Source organism: Microtus pennsylvanicus, chromosome 3 (genome assembly GCF_037038515.1).
Source record: "Microtus pennsylvanicus isolate mMicPen1 chromosome 3, mMicPen1.hap1, whole genome shotgun sequence".
In the NCBI taxonomy this organism is placed as follows: Eukaryota; Metazoa; Chordata; class Mammalia; order Rodentia; family Cricetidae; genus Microtus; species Microtus pennsylvanicus.
The window spans coordinates 137709640-137730086 of record NC_134581.1 but is presented as its reverse complement, the minus strand read 5'-3'; the positions used below and the strand labels follow the sequence as shown (position 1 = coordinate 137730086).

Genomic DNA, 20447 nt, shown 5'->3' with positions numbered 1-20447 from the left:
ATTATTCAAATTTTGGCATAATATAATTATATTTTGTATCTTTACGGAATAGTTTTATTATCTTTCCACGTCATATTTTGCACATCAGTGTAAGTCTCTGTGTAGGCAGAGGTGACTTCAGCTAGTCTTTTTGCTGTATATGCCACGTAATCGCCTGAGTTATAGTGGAAGAGGCTTGTACTCTGAGCTGTGGCCAGCTCCTCCAGCCCACTGAATCTTGCTGACCTTTTTTAAGTTTACTTTGTTTTGATTATCTTGTTTCTGAGTAAGTACAGGGACAGATGTTTCAAAAATATCTCATAGGCTCATAAAGAGACCTCTGGCTTCTTTATGTGTGTCACAGCCTCTAAGGCATAAAGAAAACCTTCAAGTAGATAAGGATATCTCCCTAAAGCAGCGGGGGGTGGGGGTGGGGATAGTTTGTTCAGGACTGTCTTGGGGAAGCTTGGAAATAGCATTCCTGGAAGAAGGCATAAATGATTCATAAGGAATTTCCCCTAAGTCCAGTACCCCCAAATTGTAAATATATTAAAAATCTCTCAAATATGCAACAGGTGGAGATGAAAAGCAAAGGTGGCGTGGTGGCCATCATGTGGTTCAGCTTTGCTGGATCTTTGTCAAACAACTGTGCTGACTTTATGACTTCTGCCATCCCCATCAGATATGGCCATGCTAGAATCTCCTTGATTTTTGTGGTGATACAGTGGTTGGGGATTGGCACAACTGTCACTGGTAGTGATGGCCATTCCTTTTCATTAGAGCTGGAGCTCAGGTTCTCTCACCAACCAGCCATTGGCCACTAGGGTTCTACTGCTCAACTAACGTTGCAACGACTGAGTGAGATCGAGCAGTGTCTTTGCGACAGTTTCACTCAGCCTTCTGAATGCCAGCTCTAACAAGCCCCAATTGGTCATGGAAGAGAAACCATCTCCACAATTGATAGAATAATTAAAACCACAAGACAGACTAGCCAGCTGCTTCTGTTAGCTGTCCCTGAGAATGCCTGCTTCTCTCATAAGCCCTACCTCTGTAACAACATGTTGATGTTACTTAAAATTTTCAGGTACCATAAAATGCTTTGTCTCCAAAATATTGTTTTTGTATGGACCTGAGATGTATTAGCTAATGTTTTAATTGAAGAAAATACAAAGAGATTAGGATAGTTAGATAAAGCCCTCCCTCAGGTACTTTGTTTGGGCCCCAACCCCCTGAACCCCACAGTATTCTCATTACTTAGAAAGTAGCCTGAAAGTCATTATGTGTCTCTATCCTACCCCACCCCCAAGTGACACAAGCAGGACCCACAAGACGGCTTTTTCATAATAATGACTAAGGGGTCTATACTTTCAGTTTCCTCAAATAGACAATTTTTGCCTCAAAGGCACAACATACTGAATTGTGGAGACATAACCCAATTAAAGCTTTCCTTTTGGGAAATATAACCACTAGTTAAACAAAAGCAAAGTCTGTCAGGGATTGAAGTCAAGTGCATATTTTCCCTGTATCACAGGAGACAAAAGAGGAGGCAGCTATGAGCCTAAAGTGCTCTCTTGTACATAGCAGAGTAACATGGTAGCCCCAGGGTTCTGGCATCACTTTGAATCTGAGGGGCCTAATCAGTTACGATTATGCCAGGGCGTGGTGATCTCTCAATTTTCTTTATTTTTTCTTATCACCACAGATCTAGTTCAGTTTGCTTTCTTGAGCTTCCAAGAAGGAATCACATTTTACAGGGTTTTATAATGTTATAAACATCGTCATCTGGCTACTACTGTCTTTATGGAACACCTGCAGAGTGCCCCCTTTTCATGAAAGACAGCTCAAAACTAGCCTTACTACAGCATGTTCCTTTGTAAGTGTTACCTTGAGGGCCGGGGACTCAGACCAATGAAATAGTCATGCTTACTTACATTATATTTTATGTCTGTAGTGAGTCTGGCCTTAAATGAGACTTTACCTATAAATGAAGCGGTAGTTTTGTGGATTCTTCTGGATTCAATACTGAAGACCCTTAGAAAATAACTACTTGCACCACTGACATGCCTTTTGCAAACTTCTGTTGTCAGACATGTTGACTCAAATGTAAAACTGCTTTTGTCTTCAAAACCAAGGTTATTAAATAAAAACCACCTGCCTCCTTCAGGAGTTATACATAGCCTGACTATATTTGTATATTTGAATTTCAAGCAGTGACCTTTGTTTTGTTACCAATATACACAAAAACGGTAAATCTTCAGAGAAGCAGTTAGTCTTTCTGGATCCCAGGAACCCAGGCTTAGAAGTTGTGCTGAAGTAGTCTTTAAAAATTAACACAGTATTGGAAGGCAGAAGCTCACGAGGCCTCAACCCTAGACAAAGAGCTACAGGCAACTAAGGAATGCTGAAGGGGCAAGAATTGTTTCTTCTGGGGAACACCCACACCAGTGGTCAGCCAATAAAAATGATGAGCCCTAAAAGCATATACACAAAAGTAACATTATATGGACTGAGCACATTGCATTTATACGTTTAGGAAGCGTACACCACACACAATCACAAGCACAACAGACTTTTCTTCATAGAGGCCATGAATTTGAAAGAAAGCAAGGGGTAGGGTACATGAGAGGTTTTGAAGAGAGAAAAAGAAAGGGGAAAATGTAATTGCATTATAATCTCAAATTTTAGAAGTTATGTTTTTTTAAAACCTAACACATTAGCTTAAATTCAGGCACAAAACAGTCCAGGCAGAAGTACCATGTGCTCTCTTTGTCTCACTTTACTGTTTCCTCAAGCAGAGTCACTACACAAGCAATTGCCTGCCCTCACACAGTATATGTGCAGTTACTCTCGGCAGTATAGAAGTGCCTGGTCACTAGCTGTGGACTGAAAGTGCATGCTGGAAGCTACGGTCTTTTATTGTTTCCCATTTTAAGCTTGGTGGCACATAATACAGTAAGATTTCTTTTTTGTATACAATTATTTTAATTTTTTACCAGTATAAGTGACTAATCACAACCACATGTAGTCGCATTGACGATATAGAGAAGTTACACAATACCTTCAAGATCACATGTGCCCCCCCCCCAACAGTGTGTCCCTCCTCACATCCCAGCCTTTGGTAACCACTGGTGTTTTCTAGCCCTACAATTTTCTTTTTTCCAAAATGCCATGTAAGTGTATCATTCTGCATGACTGATTTCTTTCACTTGACTCGAAGCATTTGAGAGTTCCCTCATGTTGGGTGAGCCTTTGGCTGTTTCTTGCTGAGCAAGAAAATGTTAATGTATTGCACTATTTGCTGTCTGGAGGATAAGTGGGATATTTCCACCCTTTACAGTCATGAAATAGACTACTATAAACACCCACAGACAGGTTTTTCTGTAGACACTGGCTTTCGGGCTTTTCTTTCTCCTTAGTGTAGTGAGAAGATTATTAGGCCTTGTGGTAAGTGTTTATTTTGGATAATAAGGAACAAGCCATTTTCAGCTGGGTCTCTGCTGTACCATTTTGTATTCCTTGCCACAGTGTCTAGCCATTTTCCCTTCTCCCCATGTGCTGTTGCTTGGGTTTTGTTCTCACTGTAGCTGTCCACATGGAGTGCAGTGTGCACATTGTGGGTTGATTTACATTCCCGTGTATTAATGATGTTGCCTGCTTTCTCATATGTATATTAGGTGAAATGTCTGTTCACATATCCTGGACATTTTTAATTTCATCATCTGTCTTTTTAGTACTCAGTTGCAGCAAGTTCTTTACTCTGAAAAGAAATGCATTATCAGATACGCATTTTGCAAATATTTCCTTCCAGTTTATGTTTGTCTTTTCATCCTCTAACAATGTTTTTCAAACACAAAGGTTTTAAATTAGTGTGAAAGTTAATTTGTGTATGGATTATTTGGGGATCGTATCTACGAAATCCTTAACACAGGTCACAAACACCTTTGTTTGCTTCTAAAAGTTTTATATAGTCATAGTTGTACATATAAATCTATGATGCAATTAGAAGTAATTTTTTATCTTTTGTGCTATCTATGAACTAATGTTTATGTTCTCCCAGAATTCATAGATTGAAATCCTGGCCCTGGTATGGTCGTCAGAGGTGAGGCTATTGGAAAGTAATTCAACTTTTGAGAGTGAACTCTCACAAATGAGATTAGAGAGCTGTCTAACTTTTTTTGCTTATTGTTTAAAAATACAAAAGTCTGCAGTCTGTCACCCATAAAAAGGGCCCTCACCAGGTCCCAACCCTGCTGGCACCTTGATCTTAGGTTTTCATGCCCATAATAACAGAAATTAAGTTCCTGTGGTTTGTCGTCACCCAATCTATACTCTCTTGTTACTGCAGCCTAACCTGGTAAGGCCACACTGCAAAGTAAAGGTAGAAGGGTTTTGATTGGTTTTGTTTTGTTTTGTTTTGTTGGCTTGCCTACGAATTCCAGATTTTTCTAGCTACACATCTTTAAAATACTGCTCTGTGGTTTGCCTTTGCAGTTTGTAAAAAATCAATGAATCATGTACATGCAAGTATGTTTCCAATACGCTCAGATCTGCTGTATTGATCCATATGCTATATCGATCTATAGCAGTCCTTGCTGTTACCACGCCCTTTCGTTAGTGCAGCCCTGTGTCTTCAAACCATACAATGCAAAGTGCTCCAAATTTAGTCTTCCTTTCAAAAATTATTTTTCTCCTCATTGCTGTAGATAGAATCCAGGGCCTGACATAGTAGGCAAGTACTGAACAAGTACATCCCTGGCCCTGAAATAACTTTCCATCTTTACGTTTTTGCCTTTCCATAATAAAACACGTCTGTACAAAAATTGCTTGGGAGAATTTTTAGTACGTTATCTTAGTATTGCTTTATAGGAAGGAATAAATTTAAGGTTGATTTCTTTCACAGATGGCCTACATAAGAGTTTTCTAGTGTGACCTAAGAATCAACATAAACACTTTACAACAACAAATCTTTATTATCTTCCAGTTTCTCTGGGTCAGGCTTCCAGACATGGCTTGGCTAGGATAACAGACTGTTAGCAAGGGTGGATCTTACCTAAGGTTCAGAACTCTCTTCCTAATTCACACTGGCAGAATTTAGCTTTGTGTGGCTTTAACATTTCTGGCAGCTTGCTGCTCTTAGGCCAGCAGGTTTAAGTGTCATGGCTATTTCAGATCTCTTCAACCCCCTTGCTGCCTTACCTCTAAATTATTTTAAAAAGCAACCCAAGTGGTTGAGGGTGTAACTTGGTGGTGATGTGTTTGAAAAGCAAGCACTAAGCCCTGAATTTGATCCCTAGCACCACAATCAATCAATCATCAACCAATCAATAAAAAGCTACTCAAGTTAATCTTTCATAATTAACTTAAGTTCAGTGATTAATATGCTGCAAACCTCAACATATTTACCACAAAATAGAAGATAATTGTGGGAATGATACCCTGCCACATCCATAGACTCCCCTCAGCTAAAGAGAGTATCGTACAGGGCTTGTATTCTAGGAAGTGAGCCTCCTACCTGCTGTATTAGTTACATTTCCATTGCCATGCTAACGCATTATGAGCAAAGGCAGCTTAAGGAACAGTTTATTTTCACTTATGGTTCCAGAGTGCTAGATTTCCGTAATGGTAGGGAAGACATGATGGAGGAGCAGGAAGCTGAGAGATCTCATCTCAGACACACACACACACACACTAAGCAGGGACAGATGGGAAGAAAGCCCACCTCCAGTGACATACTTCCTCCAGTAAAGCTCCACATACTAAATGTCCCATAACACTTTAACTAGGGTCACTAAGCAACAACCAGATGATCAGAAACATGAGCATATGGGGGATATTTTCCATCATTCAAACCAATACAGGTGCCACCTTAGAATTTTGCCTACTTCAAATACCATTAAAGATACCTATACATTTAATAGATTATATTTTCCATGGAATTCATCCATTTCTCTTAGATTAAATGTTTATGGGCATAAACTTATTTATGATATTCCCTTGTTTTCAAATTTCTAATGGTCTGAAGCCTACATTGATAATTTTTTTCATTCTTCATATTAAAAATCTGTTTTCACTGGCTTTTGTTATTATTTTGTTTATTTTTACAATGTTGGGGATTGACCCTAGGGCCTCATATATTTAAGGCAAGTGTTCTACCATTGAATACAGCAGTGTCCCATCTAGTATAATCTGTTTTTAATGATAACTCTAATTGTAGATTTTTTGTTTGTTTTCCAAGAGCTTTTAGCTCCATTAATTTTTCTATTTTTCACACTTTAATTTCACTGATCTCTATTACTTTTATTATGTTCTTCCTCTTTTTGAGTTAAATTTGCTCATCTTAGTATACTAAAGAGGAAGCATAGTTTATCAATCTGAAACAGTTCTTCTATTCTTATGTAAATTTTCAGTGCTGTGTATTTCTTGTGGAGATTCCCTTGTGTATAGGGCAATATTTTAATTTTTTTCATTTAATAATTAATTGTTTTAAATTTTCCCTTGAAATTTTCTTTTTAACCCATGGCTTACCTTAAAGTATGTTGTTTAAGTCCCAAGTATTTGATGATTTTCCATTACAACTCTATTATTTATTATTTGCTTAATTATATTACTATCAGAGAACATACTTGGTAGGTTTTCAGTCCTTCAGGTCTTTTATTCTTGGTTCTATGAACCAGTATTCAGAATTCTCTTTCCAAGTTCACACTGGCAGAGTTTTTCTTAGTGTGGTTTTAACATTTCTGGCAGCTTTCTTGGTCTATTTGGAGAATGCTGTATGAGTGTTCTAATAGATAGTATCTGGCTGTCACTGCCAGATATTAAAATATTTATTGGACCTAGCTGCTTTTGTAGTGATGTCTGTCTTATCCTTGCAGGTCTTGATTTTAGATCTTGTTGGTACTTTTGAAAGAGGAATGTTAAAGTTACTAAGTATAAGTTTGAATCTTTCAGAGATTTCTAATTTATCAGTTTTGCTATATAATTCAAGGCTGTGTTTTAATACATATATATTTTGAATCTTTCAGAGATTTCTAATTTATCAGTTTTGCTATATAATTCAAGGCTGTGTTTTAATACATATATATTTAGCATTACTATATTTTTGTTGACTTGACCCTTTCATACTTAAAGAATTCCTCATAGTTTACAACTTTACTGTTGTCTACTCAATTAGATATTAACTTACTTCAACTGTATTAATTAATGTTTGCATGTTAGGTCTTTGCTCTGATTTTACTTTTAATCATTTGTTATTATATAGTAAATGATTTTTAATAACTAAAGTGTATATGGATTTTTTTCTGTCTCATGTCTTTTTAGCAATTTGCTTCTATATTATTTACACTTAATGTCATTGCAAGTGCTAGGATTTAAGATTTTCAATTTATTGTATGCTCTTTATGATTCTAATCTCTTTGGTTCCTCTTCATTGTCTTCCTTCCCATTTATTGAATAGTTTTACTATTCCATTTCAACTTACATGTAGTCAACTTTCCTAAGTGCTCTTAGGAAATAGATAAAATTCATATACAGTTTACCAATCAAAATTATACAATTTAATGGTTTTATTTAGTCACATACTTAATACTAAAACAATTTTATTACCGCCCCATGCTAAAAAATCTTTTTTTTTGTTTTTTTTTCACACAATTTTTTTTTATTGATAAAAGGAGGATAAAGAAAAGAAAAAAAACCAAATTTCCACCTCCTCCCATCAGCCTCCCATTTCCCTCCCCCTCCTCCCACTCTTCTCCCCCTCCTCCCACTCTTCTCCCCCTCCTCCCACCCCTCTCCCCTTCCCCCCACTCCTCTCCCCCTCCCTTTCCAGTCCAAAGAGCTGTCAGGGTTCCCTGCCCTGTGGTAAGTCCTAGGTCCTCCCCCCTCCATCCATATCTAGGAAGGTGAACATCCAGACTGGCTAGGCTCCCGCCAAGCCAGCACATTGCGTAGGATCAAAACCGCGTGCCAATGTCCTTGGCGTCTCATCAGCCCTCATTGTTCGCCATGTTCCGAGAGTCCAGTTTTATCCCATGCTTTTTCTGGTAACAGTCCAGCTGGCCTTGGTGAGCTCCCAGTAGATCAGCTCCACTGTCTCAGTGGGTGGGTGCACTCCTCGTGGTCCCGACATCTTTGCTCATGTTCTCACTCTTTCTGCTCGTCATTGGGACCTTGGGAGCTCAGTCCAGTGCTCCAGTGTGGGTCTCTGTCTCTATCTCCATCCATCGCCAGATGCAAGTTCTAGGATGATATGCAATATATTCGTCAGTATTGCTCTAGGGTAGGTATACTGGCTCAAATCCAACAGATTCCTCCAAGTTAAAGGTAACTGCTAATATACTCTCTCTATTTGAATAGATGTATTTGTACCAGACATTACTTATCAATAAAAAAGTCATACAACATATAGTAATTGGACCAGCTTCTTTCACTCATCATATGTTTTCAGGGTCTGTGTTGTAATTTATTGGATTTTGTTCCTTTGGTTGAGTATAATTTTCAGTTTGTAGACATACAGCATTTTGTTTGTCCATTCATCAGCAGGTTATTTGTGATTTCATTTTAGAGCTATGATGAATAGTTTATTATGGAAATTTTTGAACATGTTTTTGGGTATATATTTGGGAGTAAACTTGCTGCATCAAGTTGTAACTCTGGATTTAATATCTTGAAAAATTGTTTCCCAAAGTGGTGATACCATTTTATGTTCTTTCTAATAGTGTAGGTTTTGATTTCTCCTGATTCACATTAATATTTGTTGTATAATGCCGATATCTCCGTGGAGACCTCCAATTCCCCACCCCCAACCCCGTGTCTGTGCTCGGTGCACTATTACCCAGTTACCGAGCTTCAGCAAGGGGGCTGGAGGTTAAAATACACAGACACACACAGACAGAAAGACAGCGGCACAGGTCATCCTTGACTTCCCCAAGAATGCTTCCTTTATTGTGTTCAGGGGCAGATTATATAGGGATAGCCACGCCCCAGCCAAACCCACCAGACACCACTCTCCTGCCATCAGGAACTCCTGAAGGTCTCATGCTCAGAGCAGCTGTAGGCACTCAGATCAGGGGAAAACAAATTGTTTACAAGAAATTCAGGATCTGGGGTCTCACTGCTCCCAACAGTGTAATATGCTTATGATCAGTATTTTACTGTGTTAAAAATAGTTACCTCTACAGCACTAGTAAAATGGCTCAGTTGAATAATGGCATTTGCTACCAAACGTGATGGCCTGAGTTTGATGCTCAGAACCTACCTGGTGGAAGGACAGAACTGACACTCAGAAGCTGTGCTCTGATCGCCACATGTGTGCCATATCATGCATACATGTACATGTGAATGCATGTGGAGGTCAGGAGACAACCTTGGATATTGGTCCTTATCTTCTTTTGAGTGACAGAAAAAAGCATTTACAATACACCCTCTAAGGGTAGTACCAAATAAGTATTTGTTGACAAAAGGAAAAAGTAAGGCAGAAAAAGGAATAACTCCATATCTCAAAATGTTTATTAAAAGTAATATAATACAGATATGACCATTAAAGTCATCAGCAAGTTGGTATTCTAGCTCTGCCATGTAATCTCAGTATGCATGTATATAGGCTAATACATTTCTCTGATAATGTAGAGATGCTTATGTCTGCCTCATAGACTAAATTAAAAAGAAATAATATGCAATGGATTTAGTACAGTACTCAATAATAAGGATTTAGTGAATGTGTCTCCTACTTATATTAGTAATAATTATTAAATATAACTCTTTCTTATACTTACAGGAAACCCTGCTCTTAAAGACAAAGAAGACCAATTTGGAAGAACACCACTCATGTACTGTGTGTTGGCAGACAGACTGGACTGTGCAGATGCTCTTCTGAAAGCAGGAGCAGATGTCAATAAGACTGACCATAGCCGGAGAACAGCCCTCCACCTTGCAGCTCAAAAGGTGAGAAGCCAGATCACTATGAAGAGGAGACTGGCTGTTTGTTACTTGACTGGTAGAAATGTGCAGTGAACAAATAAATGACAAAGGCATAATACTAGGTTTCTGGGTTTCTGCAAATATTCTGTAAACTGTGATTATAATAACACAGTCTATAAAACAGGGTAACTGGGACTGTTGGTAAAGAACTAGCTTGGTTGATGAAATGCTTGCCTCCAAGCACAAATATTCCCAGAACTTAAGCTAAAAAACTGGAGAACTGCTAGAGACAGGCTTACTGACTAGCCAGCCTAACATAAGCACTGAGTTCCAGGCCAATAAAGAGCCCCTGTGTCCACAAAATGCAAGTTGGATGGCACCTGAGAAACAACCACCAGGGCTGCTCTGCAGTCTCCACACATAGAAACACACAGGTGCAAGCACCCTGCACATGCACATGAAACCCATGTATGAAGAAAACATAAAGACAAAACAGAACACAGCCGCATTCCCCGTGGTCGGACTTAGTGTTGGAAATGAACGTGAATCTTTGGGCTTTGCATGGTCTATTTTTCTCTCGTGACTACTACCTTTATAATTATAAGTTTCATTCTCTGTAGAAATCTGTGCCATTAGGACCATAAATAAATTTACTTTCAGCTTCTTAGTATAATTTCAGCATTTAAAAAATATAAAATTATATTGCCAATATCAGTGGTTTCAAGTTTTAAAGTAATTGTAACTGAGTTCAGATTTTTGTCTTGTTTTTTGAGATACAGTTTTACTGTGTAGCTCTAGCTGTCCTAGAATTCACTCTGTAGACTAGGCTGGCCTCAGCATCACGGAGATCTGCCTGCCTCTGCCTCCCAGGTACTGGGATTAAAGGCATGAGCCACCATACCAGGTTCAGAGTTCAGAATTTTAAAATACACACAGTAAAAAGATAAAACAAGATGCTTCTAAATTAATTCAAAGACTTACCTAAAAGCCATTTTCACCTAGGCTTATCAGATAACTAGATTATTCACTTTGGAAGGGTTAACTATATTTAGCTTGTTACCATAAAAAATTAAGAATGGTCCCAATATTAAGAATTTAATACCCTTTAGACTTCTTATTGTGAGCCACTTAGGTATGAAATTCAACTTTTAAAAATATAGGTTGAAAAACCCTGACATCAAGTAGATCATTGGGGACTGGGGATAAGGATTTAAGCTGATGATCTAATACTGTGACTTCTTAGAGAGTTAATGTGACCAGCGTGGTTGGTAGAGGGGCTTGACTCATCAGCCCAGTTAGCTTTGTCAGATGCAGTACATTATTCCCTGTTGATTTTTGTTTCAATGTTAATTTGGGCTTGTTTTTTGTTTGTTTGTTTGCCTGCTTATTTTGTGGGTTTTTTATTTTGTTTTGTTTTGTTGTGGTGGTGGTTTTGTGTATGTGTATGTGTGTCTCTATGTATGTGTCTATTGTTTTCAGACAGTCTCCATGTGACATAGGCAGGCCTCAAACTTGTGGCAGTTTGTCCACCTCAGCTCACCTAGTGTTGGAATTAGAGGTGTAAGGCACCCCACCAGGCTTCCTATTTTGATATTTTTAAATTTTAAAACTCTTATGTGTGTTGTGTATACATGCTGTATGAGCATATGTGGAGGTCAGTGTCTGTTCTCTTTCTACTCTTACCTGTGTTTTGAGATTGAACTTAGATTTGTGCCACACATGCCTTTGTCCGCTGTATTAGTTAATTTTCTACTGCTGCAGTAAAATACCATGATTAAGGCAACTTATAGAAGGGTTTATTTGAGCTGGTTGATCCAGAGGGTTAGAGGTCATGACAGCAAAGCTAAGGCATGCTTCCTGGAACAGCAACCAAGAACTCACATCTTGAACCACAAACAGGAAGCAGAAAGAGCAAACTGGGAGAGGCATAGACTTTGAAATCTCTAAGACCACCCCTTGTGACATACTTCCTTCAGCAAGATCACACCTCCTAAGCCTCACCAGATGGGCTATCATGGAACCAAGTACTCAAAAATCTGAGTTCATGGGGTACAGTCTCATTCAAACTACCACATCCACCATCTTGTTGGCCTTGATTTTTTTTGATTATGGTTTTTATAGTATCAAAAGATAAATAGAATTAAGACCTATCTGCTAGAACTTATATAGTTGATTACATACAAGTTTCATGCTTTTTCAAGTATCTGATAATTACAACCCCCCTTTGCTGTTGCTTTTTTCACATGCTTACCAAGAGCAGGGATGTGTCTGTAAGTTATACTACTATACTCTCCAGAGCAAGAATGGGAATAATTATTTAGTATCTTGCTCTTCCCAGTCAGACCTGGGTGTTGTATTTGATTTTGTGTTTTCAATAAAGTATCATTTTTAAGAAATCAAAATTGAACATGCATAATAGCAGAAATATGATGTTGAATGATCAAAAAAAAATTTTTAAGCATAAGTCTGTTAAGATGTCCTGTTTCTGAGAACACACACACACACACTTTAAAGAACATCTTTGCATTAAATTTCCAGGAGTCCCCCCTATTAAAATAAACCAAATATGAAAGACAGCCAAACAAAGAAGGAAGTAGTCTACCATGAACATAAGTCAACAGAAACAACCTATTTAGTCTATGAAACATAGCAGTACTGGAAAAATTGAAGACAATATAAAATAACCACCAATGGTTATTTAAAGGTAAAGAGAAAAACCAGAAAAAGGAGAACCCAAGAAAAGACTTCTGTGACAAAGCATGCATTCTGACCATGCCTGCCGATTTTTCAGGTAGCACTCTGCCAGACATATATGTATATATCTCGTATTACTGGAAAAAATATATGCCCAGTGTTTAAAAGCACTGAGAATAATCAGCATGAACATACTTTAAGAAAATATAATCATTTATGGAAAGAAAGCCTGTACTAAGAGTACCACAGTCATCCTGGCTTTTTCCTTTAAAAGTATTTTCTAATTTTTTAATGCAAATAAGTATAACCCTAACAGTCTTATGAGGTTGAAGAAACCAAAGTATAGATGGTGTTGCTAGAATGGAGAGAACAGTGGAGGAGGAACCCAAACATCCTGCTACAAGGTCTATCTAGTCAAAGTTAAACTGTGTTTGTGCAGTGTGGGGCTCAGCGAGAGTAAACAGCAGCTGGGAAGCTGAACAGCTGAACATTGATTATTTTTAAACTATTCTTACATTTTCTTTCACGGTTAAGTCTTTTAGTCCATAACAAATTGATTTTTGTATGGGGATTCATTCTCACTTTAAAACTTACAGATAATTAATTTTGCTAACTCAAGCTCATTAATTTTCAGCCACAAAATATCAATTTGTACTGGTGTAAGGCTTTTGCACAATGCAATACCTATGTTTTGTTTTGTTTTCTAATGAAAAATTTTATCTACAATGGAGCCGTTTAGGAAATATGAAAGGTTACATGAATGAAGTATGTAAGGAGGTTAACATGGCAGCCAAATCTCTTTGAAAGAGGAAGAAAGTGTAGGCACATAGTGAGGTATTATAGTCGAGCCAATGGAGTGGAGTTGACTCTAAGAGATACACCATGGAAGTGTTGGCTCAACAAGTGGTTGCCAGACATTCCCAAGGTAATCATGGTTATGTAAATTGGCAGAATAGGAAAAATAAATTACACATATCTGCTATAGGTTGAGGCTGTTGGTACAGCCTCCATTAAACTTCCTTTCTTTTCATCAAAGTGAACTTTTCCTGCATTGTTTATTTCATTTAAATCTGATATCTGTGGTCTTAGAAGTGTGCTATTTGGACTGAGAAAATAGTTCAGTAGATGAGGTGCCTGCCATGTAAGTCTGAGGACCTGAGTTTGAGTCCTAGAATCAGTGTAATAAAGCTGGTATGGAGCTGAGCATGGTGGTGCATGCCATTAATCCCAGCACTCGGAGGCTGAGGCAGGAGGATGGATCTATGTGAGTTTAAGAGCAGCCTGGTCTCCATAGTGAATTCCAGGACAGCCAGGGCTATGTAGAGAGACCCTGTTTCAACTAACAAACAACAAATCCTGGAATGATGACACATGCTTATAATCTTACTGCTGGGATGCAGAGACAGGTAGATCTGACCAATCTACACTAATAGTGAGCTCAAGGCCAGTGAGAAATCCTGTCTAAAACAAGGTGGATGACACCTGATGAGTAACACCTCAGGGTGACAGTCCACGTTCACACACATAGATTTACTATTTGTGTAATTCAGTTTTCATGAATATAACCATGATTCATTTACAAACATAAAAGTACTACATAACTGGTACTGTGTTGAAATACAAGATAGACAACTTTCATACAGGTGGCCCATCTACCTTGTAATGAATGCATTTAAAATATAGCAACAGTCAAAGCACATAAACGGTAAGTGTTATTGTTGATACCTATGCTCATGCTATTATGTATTTTTTAAAATATAAAACTATACTGGGTTTTTAGGGGTTTTATTATCTTAGGTTTAATAGTGGTGGAAACATATTCCTATAGTAATTTGTTTATATGGGTTAGTGCCTCATTATTTTGCAGTGTAACTGTCACTTATCATATCTCATTTTTGTTGTTGTTTTGGTTTTCTGAAGGTTGTTTTGTTTTGAGACAGGGTTTCTCTCTGTAACAGTTCTGACTGTCCTGGAACTCATTTTGTATTTCAGGCTGGCTTCAACTCAGTCATGTCTCTTTTTTGCAAAAAAAAAAAAAAAAAAAAAAAAAAAACGAAACAAAGAAAACTTGAAATACATTTATTGTTGAGTCTCTCTAGATGTAGTCCATCTGACATACCTCTTTAAATGAGTTTTATCTCCCCCCATTTAATCTGAGGACAAAGGCCATATCTTACCTGAGTTTATCACTACAGTTCTAGCACAGTTCTTGACACTTAATAGTCAGTACTTATTTAATAAACAGGAATGAATCCGTGATTAATTTATCATGAAAGGTATGGGCTTTAAACTGTTGAAAGTTTAAATAAATAGATGTATTTATTTTCTTTCTATTTTCTATGACCTCCCTTTACAATTTTATAAACAGGTTTTATAAAATTCTGTATATAACTCAAATTATAGTTGGTAATAATAATAATAATAATAATAATAGCCAGAGTCAGATATTGGGGTTAGTGCTGAGGAGCAGAGAAGCAGAGAGGCCAATCACTAGAGAGACCTTTTACCTCTACCATTGTTCAGACTGAAGAGGTGATCCTGTCCTCATACTGTGTCTCCAGACTTCATCTGTCTCCACCAAACCTCAGACTGCACTGCTCTCCTGTCTCCTTCTACCTTATTTTCCTCTCTCCACTCAGCCATTTCACGCTTGTCTCCATCTTCCTAGTGCTGGGATCCCAAGTGCTGGGATCATCTTTGAGTGAGTTCTGTTTCTCTTTTAGACAGATTCAATCTTGTGTGGCCCATGGTAGCCTTGAACTAACAGAGATTCATCTGCTTTTGTGTGCCACCTTTCCCTGGCTTTAGTGGTATAGCTCTGCATTCTGATATTCATCATTCTGCAGCTTTTTTTCCCTTAAGAAAATGTTTTCTCCATTTTGCAATTATAGACAATATCATAACAACAACAAAAATTCCTTAGGACCCCTTGTGGTTGTGGTATATTCCACAAAATGATAATCAAGAGAAAATATAAAATTTATTGTAAATAGAGAAAATACAGTCCCTTATTTGTGTGAATGTCACCCTTAAGTTCTCTAAAGCATTGTTTTCAATTCTTACATTTCTGTCCAAGTGAAATGAAGTCCAGTTGGTTTACCTGACTTCCTTCAAGCTGAGACTTAAGGGTTTTTTTCCCCTCAATACCAAGAATCTCAAAACAAATCTCAAAACTTCCTGAAGAAATTTCACATCATTTACAACACAGTCTGTTCACTTAGTTCCCTTTTCTTGCTCTTTTCAATCATGGCAGCAAAGGCACGAGAGAGGAGGGAGCATTTGTTGGGCAGAGTTACATCCTCTATCCTAGACAGGCTGGGGCATGCATACTAATTTCTGCAACTTATTTTTTAATTGACCATTATATTTTGAGATTTACTTATATTTGAATCTGTAGCCCTGGTTTACTAAAGATTGTATAAAAATACCCAAAAGACACCTGAAAAGGTATACATCATCATTGGCAAAAAGGAAAATGCAAACACCATGGTAAGATATTACTACTGAGCCACTTCAATATCTAAAATAAAATGGGAAAAAAATGGGAGATAGGTGATTCCCCAGTTGGTGTTGGCAGAACTGAAACTCAGCATTTTCATGAGAATATAAATTGTCACATGCACCCTAGAAAACAGTAGAAGATACCTACCCACTAGACACGCAGTTGCAAATTTAAGCCTTAGTAATACATAAGATAAATGAACTCTTTCTACTAAAAAGTGTTTGAAAAAACTCTATTCATAAAAGCAAAAAAATATTTTCTATTTTTTCAGGACTGGGAATAAAACTCAGGATTCTTCACATACTACATCAGTGTTATATCAATGAACTATTCACTTATCCCAGTGTCTTAATAATAGCTCAGGTAAAAAAGTGGTTTGTTTAGTGAGCATGGCATGAGTTTACAACACATCTGAATATTGCTGACAGCTAGTTATAAATCAAAATATCCCTGGGAAACTATTCTCATTATACAAATGGGAAAGCAATTTGCAGTGGGTTTTATGATTGAAGGCGTAGAGTGAGATGTTTTGGCCCTAAAGCTGAGTAAACTAGATAAGAAAGTTGATGTCCTATTGAAGCAATCTCTGACAAGGATGATGAGTGGAGGCTTAGGGCTGTGAAGGGCCCTTGCTTCCCATCTCCCAAACACAACACTCTGATTCCATAAAACGCACATACTTGGATTAGGTGCAGGGCAGTAGTAGCTAATGTGAACTGATAACGTAGTGCTTCATTAGATGACAAGGACCTACTGATTTCCAGATCTCTTTTGAGTCAATATGACATAATGAAAAAGAAATCGGATCTGAAGTTTCAAGATTTATATTCCATTCATAATTCAAAGACATCTGGTACCACAGGACATCACTCACTAGGCTTGTGACCTGACACAGGTGGTTTAAGTCTCAAAGGCTTTATAAAATAGGGTTTATATTACTACCTTACCTACTTCATAGAATTGTGAATATTTAAGAAATAAAATATCAGTATTAACATCTGTGCCAGAGACCACAGAAGGCAGCTAACTTGTGCATGATGTTTACAAACACACAGACTTGAACATTATCTGAAGACCATATAAGTAATGACTCTTCTAGTTATAGTACTCTTTCAATGCATTTAGAAATTGATGTGCCTAATCAAATATTTCATTTTAAATTGTCATTTAATTCAATTCTTATATTTTCAATCATCCAATAAATATTAAATGTAAACATATTGTCAGTGAATTTTTTTTCTTGATGATTTCAAACTCATTTAATTCAATTCTTATATTTTCAATCATCCAATAAATATTAAATGTAAACATATTGTCAGTGATTTTTTTTCTTGATGATTTCAAACTTTAAAAAGACTGAGAACTTGTTGGGTGATAGTGGTGCACGCCTTTAATCCCAGCACTCGGGAGGCAGAGGCAGGCGATGATGTGATGCCGAAGCCAGTCTGGTCTGCAAAGTGAATTCCAGGGCAGGCTCCAAAGCTGTGTGGAGAAACCCTATCTCGGGGAAAAGAAAAAACAAAAAACAAAAAAACAACAACAACAAAAAACTGAGAACTACATATAATAATGTATTAAATGTATAAGTAACTTTATACCTTTTATACTTTATAAGTAATTTTAATTAGGAGAAGTAGTGAGCCTGACATATTTACTGACTTTAATCTTACTAGTAAAATTATATATATATTTAAACATCTAATCTTCAAAATAACTTTTTTCTTTGACTCAAAAAAAAGTTGTAAATTTAAGAAATATTGTCATATGTCCCCATCCCATGGTTCTTACCTTCTGACCAATCATTTGCCTCATTCTCATGACTCTTACCTTCTGACCAATCATTTGCCTCATTCTCGTAGCCCTTTCCTGTCTGATCTATCATTTGCCTGAACCAAGCTGTGTGTTTATATCAAAAGACAAGGAAAGTTTATTCTTTGGATAAAGAAACTAATCGAATCTTAATGTCTTTGACTTTCATTTTCAAATTATTTTTTATAAAATTCTTCAAACAAAAGCAAGTTAAAATATATAGGGAGAGGTGCCTTTTTATTGTTTTTATTGAGCTCTACATTTTTCCCCACTCCCCTTCCTCACCTTTCCCCTTCAACCCTTCTCCCTGCTCCTCATGCTCCCAATTTACTCAGATTTTGTCTTTTTTTTCCTTCCTAGGTAGATCCATGTATGTCTGTCTCTCTTAGGGTCCTCTTTATTGTCTGTGTGAGAGATGTCTTTTATAGCCTGTCTAAGATAGGGTTTCCTATGGCTGTAGCAAAGCCCCATAACCAAAAAACAAGTTGGAGAGGAAAGGGTTTATTCAGCTTCTACTCCCACATCAGTGTTCATCATTGAAGGAAGCTAGGACAGAAACTCAAAAGGGCAGGATCCTGGGGACAGGAGCTGATGTGGAGGCCATGGAGGGGTGGCACTTCCTGACTTGCTCAGCCTGCCTTCTTATATCCAGGACCACCATCCCAGGATGGAAACACCCACAATGGGCTCGGCCCTCCCCATCAATCACTAATTAAGAAAATGCATTACAGAGGATCTTATGGAGGCATCTTCTCAGTCGAGGTTCCCTCCTTTCAGGTAACTCTAGTTTGTGCATCAGATTGACTTCAGACTAGCTAGCCCATAGCCATACCTTGTACTTCTCTATTTTATATGAATCTTCTTGACTTGTTTGTAGTTCTTGTTTTGACAATACGACCTCATTTTGTGGACTTACTCTTTCCTGCATCCTTATCCTTCCTTGTTTCTCTGACTTTTGTACTTGACCACTTGCTCCTCTTACCTTTCGCTGTTGACTCCCATGATCCCATAGTGACTCTTGTTTCCTTTGTACTGTTCTTTCACCCTCAGATCCTCTGTTTGTTTTCTCTCACATCTTTGTCTTTAGAACTAATCCATCTCCCTAGTTCCAGACCAGATTTTTCAGCTATTGTCTTAAAATCTCTTACTGATTATCTTTCCAAAACCGTCAGTTTCAGCACATCTGAAATAAGCCCTTGTTTTCTGTCTATATAAAACCTGCCCATTGATTTTTTTTTTTGAATAGAGTATCTCATAACCCAGGCTGCCTGTAATTCATTGTATATCTTAGATTGACACCAAGCCTGTGATCCTCTTGCCTCTGTCTCCTGGGTGCTGGAATTACAGGTATGTGCCACCATGCTTGACAAGTACACTAGCTTTAATTAGACATAGCTCAACAGCTAAAAGCACTGACTGCCCTTACATCAGACTCAGGTTTGGTTTCTGATAGCCACATGGCGATTCACAACCTTCTATAACTCTAGTCCCAAGGGATTCAACACCTTATGGCCTACACAGGTACCAGGTATAAATATGGTACACATATGTATATGGAGGCACTTACACATACACATAAAAGTAAGTCCTAAAACTCACTGGGCAGTGGTGGTGCACGCCTTTAATCCCAGCACTTGGGAGACAGGAAGGTGGATTTCTGTGATTTCGAGGATAGCCTGGTCTACAAGAGCTAGTTCCAGGACAGGCTCCAAAGCTACATAGAAACCATGTCTCGAAAAACAAAATAAGTACATAAATAAAAATAAGTCCTAAAACTTAATTTGTCTTGGTGAAACTCATATAACAAACTTAGTTATTTTAAAATGAACAAGTTGGTAGCATTAGTACATTGATGATGTGTAGTCGCTACCTCTGTCTAGTTCCAAAGCATTTCTGTAACTATAAAGCAAAGTTTCTTACTTGTTGATCAGCTTCTTCCTGTTGCTTCTTTCCTCCAATCTTAACAGCCACTGATAAGCTTTCTGTATCTATGGATTTGTGGATTAAAGTTATTTCATACAAGCATATTTACTTAATAGTTGAGCTTTTGTCCATGTACATCTACTTGCATGTAGTTGTTAGTCATTTGATCATGTTGAGGTCATCATTTTGAAATTTTCTGACAGGATTCTAATGTGAAAAAAGCCTTTGCTTAGCTATGTAGTAGTCACTCTATAGTTGCATCAGATTCATCTTGTGTTATCTGTTTCTCTGTATGTAAACTGGGGTATAATTTGGTCAAGTTCTTTAAAGCCTTTGTCCCTACTGTCAGAATTAGCTTGGCTTTTGCTTGCTTTGGTTTGTTACCTGACTCACATCTTAGTGCTCCTGATATGCCATATTAAAAGGGAACATTCATATTTCCCTCAGCATTCTTTCAGGTTTTCACATCGTCTTTTTTCAGCTTCTGGTTCTTTTTTTTTGTTTAGTAATCTTTTTTTAAAATTTATTTATTTATTAAAGATTTCTGTCTCTTCCCCCCCACAGCCTCCCATTTCCCTCCCCCTCCCCCAATTAGGTCCCCCCTGTCATCAGCCCGAAGAGCAAT

At 37.6% G+C, this 20447-nt stretch overlaps 1 protein-coding gene across 4 annotated transcripts in view; it reads left to right on the top strand.

The window, feature by feature from the left end:
• The window catches only part of Invs (inversin), a 145824-nt gene that overhangs the window by 17214 nt on the left and 108163 nt on the right, over positions 1-20447 (top strand). For all 4 annotated transcript variants that reach the window (XM_075967241.1, XM_075967237.1, XM_075967239.1 and 1 more), the window contains exon 3: positions 9752-9918. In XM_075967241.1, the coding sequence (XP_075823356.1) occupies positions 9752-9918 (167 nt within the window). The remainder of the gene's footprint in view (positions 1-9751; positions 9919-20447) is intronic.